An 8,773-nucleotide genomic window follows, 5' to 3' on the forward strand; every position below is an offset into this window, starting at 1 on the left:
AATCCTGCAGGAGGGGAAGGCAAACAAGAACAAAGATTTCAATAATTCATGGTTATTGAACTCTCCCTGCAACTCCATACACACACACAAAATCGTCTGGAGGGTGCGATTATGACCCTCTAATGTTATTATTATGTTGGGAACCATTTTGACACAGCTCAACAATGGCTGAAAATAACACAACGCCATACAGTGGTTCAATTAGATCTCACTGATACAGGATGCACTGTAGGAGTGCATCACAGACAACAGCAGCCCCGGAGCCACATGAGGCCACTTCCTTTTAATTTTGTCGGTGATTACAGACCGTTTCTGATATTAAACCCAGGTTGTGTGTTTGTGAGCAGAAGACAAAGAGAGAATAGCGTACAGCAGACAGTCCTGCAGCTCATCCTTGTCTCCACTCAGCAGGAGCAGCAGGAAGAGGATTAATACAGGAGCCCTGTCTGTCCCGATAAATAATCTGGAACGACACATCCAGCAGAAATCTCTCTCTCTCTCTCTGTGAAAAACACAGGATACAGAGCTCTGCTTATTGAAATGACAGTTTTCTGTCCTCAGCTACATTATTAATTTGACTGCATGGACAAGCTGTGAAGGTAAGCAGGAAAAGGGCCTAGACATCAGAAAACAAACTGACAATTTAAGTTTTTTCAGGAGGCTGCTGTTTGAGATGGCATTTTGAAACTACACAGACTATTCAGATCACATACTTATATCAAATTATTGTTTGATTTCGTGTAAACAAACATCAATAATTCAAAGAAGGTATATAATTTACAGACACCACTTTGTTGCTGTTGTTTGGTTTATAATTGCTCTTTTTTTTTTTTTTGCTCATTAGAGACCTGGAAATAAGCAAAACAATTCATTCATCTCTCAGTTTCATTGCTGTCACGGAGTTACGGTAACTTTTTCATCTGTGACTTCAGCTTTAGAGGGGTGGAGACGACATCAGGGCGCTCAGAGAGGATGTAATCCTTTTATGTGAGACAGCAAAGAGACAGTGCAGTGGTTTTAAGCCAGCCCATGTGGTTTAAAAAGAACAGCTTGATGCTTTTGGTGAAATGCAGACTCACAATGCAACTTCGCAAGACAAAATGCAGAGTCACTGGCTGTTGTTTCTCGTTTTGCATCTTGCAAGGTAAGGTTTCAGTATAGATGTGTTTCTGTTGGTTACCTGCTTGTGTAACTCGCTCTAAAGTTGAACACATCCTGTTTCACAAGCACTGGCCGAGCCTCCACCCGTTTGCACATCTGGTGTGAAGATGATCTCACAAACCCGAACCAAAAAAAAAGAGAGGCGCCTTTACTGCGTCTTTCTCATCTGGAAAACATGATTATTATCTGCGAGGTAAGTGCACAGCTCTGCTCCAAACAATTTAATTATCTCCTCCTTTTTTTTCCTGCAAAATATTTTAGGCCTTTAATACAACCGGCACAATCAGTCTGGCACGGCACTCAATCTGACCTGTCCCTTGTCCAAGAAGACAGAGTGCTTCAATAAAGACTCTCCGCTGAGCAAATTCTCTCTACGTGGCACAACCTCCCTCTGAGCGGCTTCTGTGACTGAATCTCATCTGGGAGATTCATTGTTGTACTCAGAGAGAGAGAGAAAAAGTCAACGTGGAACAGACTGTTTCAATGAAGCTGATTTAGCTTTGGTTACTGGTCCAAGCAGCAGAGAAAGGATGGACAGCACGGAGGAAGGGAAGAGAGGGGATGAGTGAAGAAATAAAAATGATGCTCCCACTCAGAACCATAATGCTTTCATGTCTGTATAATCTGTCAGTCTTTGATGCGATTGTAATTTCTCACACAAACACATACACTCCCTACAGCGTTTAAGCTTCTCAGAAAGCCCAAGACACAAATCTAAATGGATATCTAGTCTGCTTGTTCCCTGTAGGTCTACTGTAATTGTCTCTCTATCAGGGTCATTAGGAAGAGGGAATGTTTCTAGTTCATTTCCACAGGGATTCCTTCTCAAAATGTGCTGCTCGTGAAGGAAAGAGGCGCCAGACTTCCTCAAATGCGACCCAAAGGGCAAGTGCTGTGTGAAGCAAACAACCATGAGCCTCTCTGCTCGTCTCTGTTAACTTTTTGTAATGTAAGTCAGGTCTGTGGTTGGAGATTTGATTGAGTTGTTGATGGAGTCTCAGCTCGAAGAGGGAGCATCGCTCTGCGTTGGGAACGTTACAGACTGTGAAATGACTTTTGAGAACCGTTCTCTGAAGTATCCTCAGACTGCGAGCGGGACAAGATCAAAATGAGACGTCACTCGGCACTTGAGGCCGCTGCAGTTCTGCGTTGTGTGCTTCATAATGATCAAACTTGTGTGTGTGGAGGTTTGCTGTGCTCTCCTCTAAGGATTGAGCCGTTACCGACATGAAAGTAGTGCCACGCGACGCGTTACATCAAGGCAAAAATGATAAACAGTGTTGTTTTTGCAGCCTTGAGCCGGGTAAACATTGGAGAAAAAAAATAAGCCATCTTTATTCTCAAAATATGGGAACACATTCACATACATTCTTTCCCTCTATGTGGCCTTTTAAGAAAAAAGAAAAAAAAAGCAAATAAGCATTTTCCAACCTCAACTCATTCCAAATATTTATGTATAGTCACAAGCGTTTTGGCTTCTGTGGAAACTGTAACTGTACTCAAATGTTTCATTTAGACTTTTTTTTTTTTCCGTCTCTCTGTGTTTAACAGACTCTACAATCAAAGTATTTAATACCAGCGAGATGGCAGGGATAAAATAAATGGTGGAAAATACAATCTCTTAATGACACACTACTTGCTGACATGCTATCTTATTAGACTCCATAAAAGAACATTATCTCTTACACCAACGGGCTCTTTTCACATCCCCTCGGATTCATTACCCATGCAGTTAATGCTATTTGACACACATATGCACCAAGGCCCACGTTCGCACACTTAACTTAAGCAGCTATTCCATATGACCCGGTGCTGTATGATCTAGCAGAGGGGATGGAAATGCGAGTTGTCACCCTGGAGTAAATACTCTAAGACGGCTGGGGGAAGTCATGCGCAGTGGATGTACAGTCTGAAAGTTTCTCCCTGCAGAGAAAAGGCTTAAGGAGATCTCCATAGTGCAGCTCGTGCACTCGGCAGAACACACGTCGCTACTGTGCAAGATCTACCTCTGCTGCTACTTCATTCACAGTCTCTTCCTACGTTTAAAGCACGTAATATGCGAGTACATACATTGTCATGTTCCAAACACTCAATCAGAATCTGAGCGTGCACTGGTTTTGGAGGATTTGTGCTTTCGCTTCCTCTTTCTCTTCTTCTTATCTTTCTTCTTTTTGTCCTTCCTCTTTTTCCGCTTCTTGCTATGGTGGTGGTCGTCGGAGGAGGAGGAGGAGGAGGAAGAGGAGGAGCTGTCTGTGTCAGAGGAGGAAGAGGAGGAGGAGGAGGAGGACGTGGTGTCCTGGAGCAGCTGCTGCAGCTGTTGGATCCTAGAAAACAGGAAGGGAACGGAGGAGAGGAAGGAAGGATTAGAGAGAGAGTGGGAGAAACACAACTGATGCAGACGTGGATGGTCAGCTGGGGTTGGCAGGAATCCGAAGTGTCCTTGAGCAAGTCACTGTCTTTGTCCCAGTACCAATGTTTTTTCCAGACTGTGGAGTTCGCCACATGTCGATTTGTGCTCCGTATTTTCAGTAACTGCCAGCAGAACCCGTGAAAGCTGCAGGTGTGGAGCTGGGACACGCCTGGATAATGAGGTCACCCTGTCACTGAAGTGCAAGACTCAACCTCAGATGGCTTTTTAAAAATTGTACTACTCACAAGTACTGAGCAAGTAGGAACAACCAGAGGGAGACAAACAGCGACTTCACGGTCAGTTAGATTAAGATCTTCATTAATCACACACGTCTTTCTTGGACCTTCACATTCTGCGCTGTTTTGACCTTCAGAGAAACAGGTCACTAGTAAAGGTAGTTACTTAAACTAAGAGGAAACTTGAGCTGCCGCCCTAACTAGGTCAGACCAATATACATCTACTTGTCAGTGCCAAAAAGAGTTCAAGAAGCAAGATTAAAACACCAACTCATTACAGAATTGGGCAAAAGGCAGGAAGTGTGATATTTGATGTGCAGAGCTGGAGCGGGGAAAGCAAGTGATGAGCCCAGAAATGTACAAGTTTTTGGAGACTTTCAGAAACTGTGAACTACTCAGCCATGAAAGAGATGTCTCTGAGAACAAAGGCTGACATGCTCTGGTGAGATGTGTGACAGGCCTCATTACAGTGAGTGACATCACACAGAGCAGGATGACCATCTGATGCCACGCTACCCCTTAAAGCAAAGTCCATGATGAAAGCAAAGCGTGACCCACGGTTTCATCTCTAAATAAAAAATAACTCATCTGTCACCTCCGCGGTCTCCGTTTCATCAAACGATCTTTGGAAAGAAATGGTTTCAACTCAGGTCCGCTGGCAATCCGTGTACTGTATGTTTATCAGGTATCAAATTCAGGATGTCAAACATTCACATCAAAAATAATCAAATGTAACGAGGCAATGAGAATATGATATGAGACAACCAATAAGTGTTTGTTGAATAAAGGTAAAAATATAAGAAACTGAGCGGAAAAATCTAGAGAGGATTAGATGACCATTAAAAAAAAACAACCCGTCATTATGTTTTTAAACAATCAGCACTTTGTGATAAAAGGCTGGGACCTCCAGCACAACTTGAGACACGACACTGCCCTTGAAATTGGAACTGGAAATTGGTATGTCTGTTTCACTTCCCTTTTTAAGATGATGCCACAATTAATGCAGCACAGACATTCAACGGAGACTTCAAAGGCTGAGACTTCAAAACTGGCCTTTGAATAACCTATTCTGTAATGGGTTCAAAAAAACACACACAATACACATGTGCAGCTCTTCTGTATGCATGCACGCACACATACACACACCTTGCAGTGAGCCTTCATGGGGAACAAACCTCAAATTCAAACATCCTGGTGTCAAACAATATTTGCTAGAAAGTGGCACAGAGAACCAGTCACCATGAAAGAAATTTCTAGGTCATCTGAGACTGTCCCACTGCTCTGAGGGAAGACACTCGAAAACTGTAAAGACTATGATCTAATAGTCTGACTGTTGCCTTAAAACTGTGTGTTTTGTGTGTGTGTTTTTTTTTTGCACCATTTCAATTAATGTAATTCAGGGAAACAAAATATAAACACTTGATCAGCTTCCATGAAAAAAAAGAGTCTATGTACCTGGTTTCTTTTTCGTTCCTTTTGTTTTCCCGTATTATATCATACATTGGGTCTTCATGAGCCTGAAAGAATAAAACACAATTTGTCATTTCCTACCATGAAGGAATGACACACAAATGAAATGGGCTTACTAAAACAACAGCTGCTGTTATTCATGATAGATCTGGGAAATGATCCCAGCACATGTCAACCATTGCACTGTTTTAACACCGGGTCAGCACTTTTTAAAAACCTCCCAGTGACAATACAAGCTGGGAAAATATGAAACACTTGCATTTATGGTAATCATTGCAGAGGCTTGTGAGCTCCTGCAGTAGGCATTGTTCCACTGAAGGCACATTGGAACAAGCTGTGAGAGAAGAAGCTGCTGCCCACATGTTCCTCTGTGTGAACTCAACCTGCCCCAGACCAGTTGTTAACGTCCACACAGGTTTCAGACACACACTTTTGGTCTGCGTCGCACACCTTGCTGACCCAGCCCTACTCTGTTTAACCGTCATGTGACGTTTTTTCAGTGATGGTTGGGATTTTTTTTTTCTCCCGAAGCTCTGACAGACTCACCACTCTGAACTGCTCCAGTTTCTGGTTGCCTTTGATGAAGAAAGGACACTCTCTGTCTCCTGTCCTGTGACCGTAGCGCTTACATCTCCAGCCTGAAAAAAAGACAAACAAACACACACACATGCAGGTTGTAGCTCATTCTGATCCCTTTAACTGAATCGCTTCATTAGCAAAATAAATGCATAAACATAACATTACACACATGTTTACAAACTGTAAAATGAGGAAAATACAATATTAGCTGACAACTGGTAAGCACTGGGAAAGGTTAGTTGGGAAACCTGGGTTTTATTTACTGTAGTTGTTTCCTAATCTCCACAAACACACACTCATTTGGACTGAAGAAAAAAACATTTTCCTTCTCTATGTGATTTATTAATACAAAAAGAAGCAGCTTGGAGCTACACAGTGAAAAGTCCTGCTCATGTTGCAGAACGTACACCTTGTTATCAAAGAGACCTTTTCAGTTCATTGTCAGTCAGTCCTCACTGAGAAGAAGTGAAGCTTCAAAAAGCCTTTTAATATTTGACACTCTGAGTGGCAGGGTAGCAACCACGGATAACTTGGGGAGTCTTTATGAAGCGAGACTACACAAATTCTGTTTATACAGTAAAGTCGAGCGCAAAATTGTTTACTCAGTCCTTTCATGCCCATATAATTCACAATGAAGTGTCTCCGTTCCTAAACAGGATGTCATATTCAAACCCCTTTCTCAGAGGATTAGACTGAGCGAGTCATGCTCAGCTTCTGCAGAACAAATGCCAACTTGTGAACAGGCCCCGGGTGTGTGCCGACTCCTGAGGTTCCTGGCTGTTCACACAGCCTTTATTTAGTGGCATGTATATATTCAATCTTCTATGGAGTGTGGAGTGTCTCTATTATGTTTCCTTTACTTGAAATCTATTGCTGTGCAGAGAGGACTACATACTCTGCTTTTAAACTACATCTCCCATCTGAGCAGGAGTGGTACAGCACAGGTGTGACTGATTGCCTTGATGAATCACATAAGACTGTTCATTGTACTGTTAGCCTGATGAAGATCCTCCGACCGAAAGCTTGGTGAATTAAAGATACTTGCAGTGTGCAGATCATCTTTTTCACACAGCATGAAAATGAGTGGGACAAAAGGACTGAATGGACACTGAACATAATGACAGTCTTTGTCTGATCAAAGGGACAGAAGGTGATCTCCACAACATCATTATTAATCTTTGGTCTGTCGTGGTCGACAGAAAAACAGGATGTTTGCTGTGTTAAATGTCGAGCTCTTGCAGTTAAATTTATCCTCTCCAGGCTGCTGCCTACTCATGGTGGACGTTTACTCCCACCTGCAGCTTTAAGTACCACTGTTACTTCTCCAACTAATATGAGCTTGTTATGTACACAGCGTAACCTCGGAGGTGTTTCAACATGTTTAAGACTTTCAGCACCAAGTAAAGGAATATGAGAATGTGTCAGTCACCTATTATTAATGGTTTCAGCAACAATGTCTAGATTACAGCATTGAATTTAATGTGTAGAATAGATGTGTAATCATATTCAAAATCCTTTAAGGCCTAGATTTCAAATATAATACCATCAAATGAAGATGTTTCCTGGACTTGCAGACTACTTTTCTAACTGAATGTAAGAAAAATTAAGAGAAATTACAGTGAACATCAACACTGTCAAAATGAGGTTAAAGATTAAAAATGTTGTAGTTACCACCAGTGGTTTAAATATGCATATCAATGGATACTGAAGTGAAGTCCCAACTACTGTGATCTGTCTCTTGTGCCCCCCACTCTGACAGCAAGGGGCCGTATCATGACACAAATATGCTTTTATTTTACAAGTGCGTTTTCATTAAAGATGAACTTCTTCATCCTGACATCAACTCTGCAGCTGTGTGAAGACAGAGTCCCAGGGGTTTGTGTGTGGGGGGGGGGGGACCCAGTTAAGGGCTGAGAGAGAAGCATGTTTTTCTCTCTCAGTGAAAACCTTGGGGGTACATGACTGAAACAGTGTTGCTGTACTCACACTGCATCACCTTCACTTCCTTCCCCAGGGGCATCCACAGCCCCTTGGTGGGGGCGTGAGCCAGGAAGCTGCGGGCTGCCTCGTTTCCTGGTTCAGCAGGGATACAGTCCTCTGGTTTCTCCTCATTCTCCTGCAACAGCAACCCTGACTGTCACCACTTTCAGACATAAAGAGCCACATGTGTTAACAACAGCAAGCCCTACACAATCTGCTTGAATCATTGCCTCCACATTCACTCACTACCTGCTTTGCGTTAACATTACCTTTATGAGTCCTGGGGGAGGTTTTTCATAGCTGCAACAAGGAAATATGACTGTTAGACTGAAATTACCTCCATGAAAAACTTATATCACAAACTTGTAACTTAGCAAGCAACAATTTAATGCACTTCACAAAGAGCAAATCTCTGAGATAACATTAGCAGGAAAGGTGAGGAACTTTCAGTCGTACAGTAAATAGCTGCAGATTAAATCATATTTATAATTCATGCACAAGTTTGCGAGCTCAAACAGAGCAGCTCGCCACTAGTATCACTCACAACGTCTCGACGTGTTTCAGTTTTTGGACTTCTTGGGTGAGTTTTTTCGAGTGTGTCTTGAGTTTGTCCATGTCCTGTTTGCATGACTTGTGTCTCTTGTGGTCTCGTCTGTCCTCCTTCTCCCTCGCTCGCTTCCTGTCCGACATGGTCCCGGTGTCGAGGAACCGAGGCCCCGTAGACCCATGAACTTAAAGCAAATAGCGCGGCAGCTTTCAGACTTAATGTTGTGGTCGCTGCTCTGAAAACAAACCCACGGCTAACGTGCTAAGCAGATGCTAACTAACTAGCAAACATTGCCGTGCTGCTGCTGCTGTGCTGACTGTACTTCCTGTGCAGGCTGGTTGGTTTAGTTAAAGTCCAGCGCCACCTGCAGGACACAGCGAGGAACTGACC

At 42.9% G+C, this 8,773-nt stretch overlaps 1 protein-coding gene across 1 annotated transcript; it reads right to left on the reverse strand.

Annotated features, from left to right (window-relative positions):
* Window positions 1-2,476: 2,476 nt before the first annotated feature.
* On the reverse strand, window positions 2,477-8,739 carry rp9 (RP9 pre-mRNA splicing factor). Its single transcript, XM_085791826.1, has 6 exons — window positions 8,381-8,739; window positions 8,106-8,136; window positions 7,843-7,972; window positions 5,824-5,915; window positions 5,263-5,324; window positions 2,477-3,485 (listed from the first exon to the last, which is right to left on the reverse strand). The coding sequence occupies exons 1-6, from the start codon at window positions 8,524-8,526 to the stop codon at window positions 3,251-3,253; spliced, it is 696 nt and encodes a 231-aa protein (XP_085647952.1). The 5' UTR covers window positions 8,527-8,739; the 3' UTR covers window positions 2,477-3,250.
* Between the last annotated feature and the right edge of the window lie 34 nt (window positions 8,740-8,773).

Source organism: Trachurus japonicus, chromosome 11, assembly GCF_045865225.1.
Source record: "Trachurus japonicus isolate A0001 chromosome 11, Traja_1.0".
In the NCBI taxonomy this organism is placed as follows: domain Eukaryota; kingdom Metazoa; phylum Chordata; class Actinopteri; order Carangiformes; family Carangidae; genus Trachurus; species Trachurus japonicus.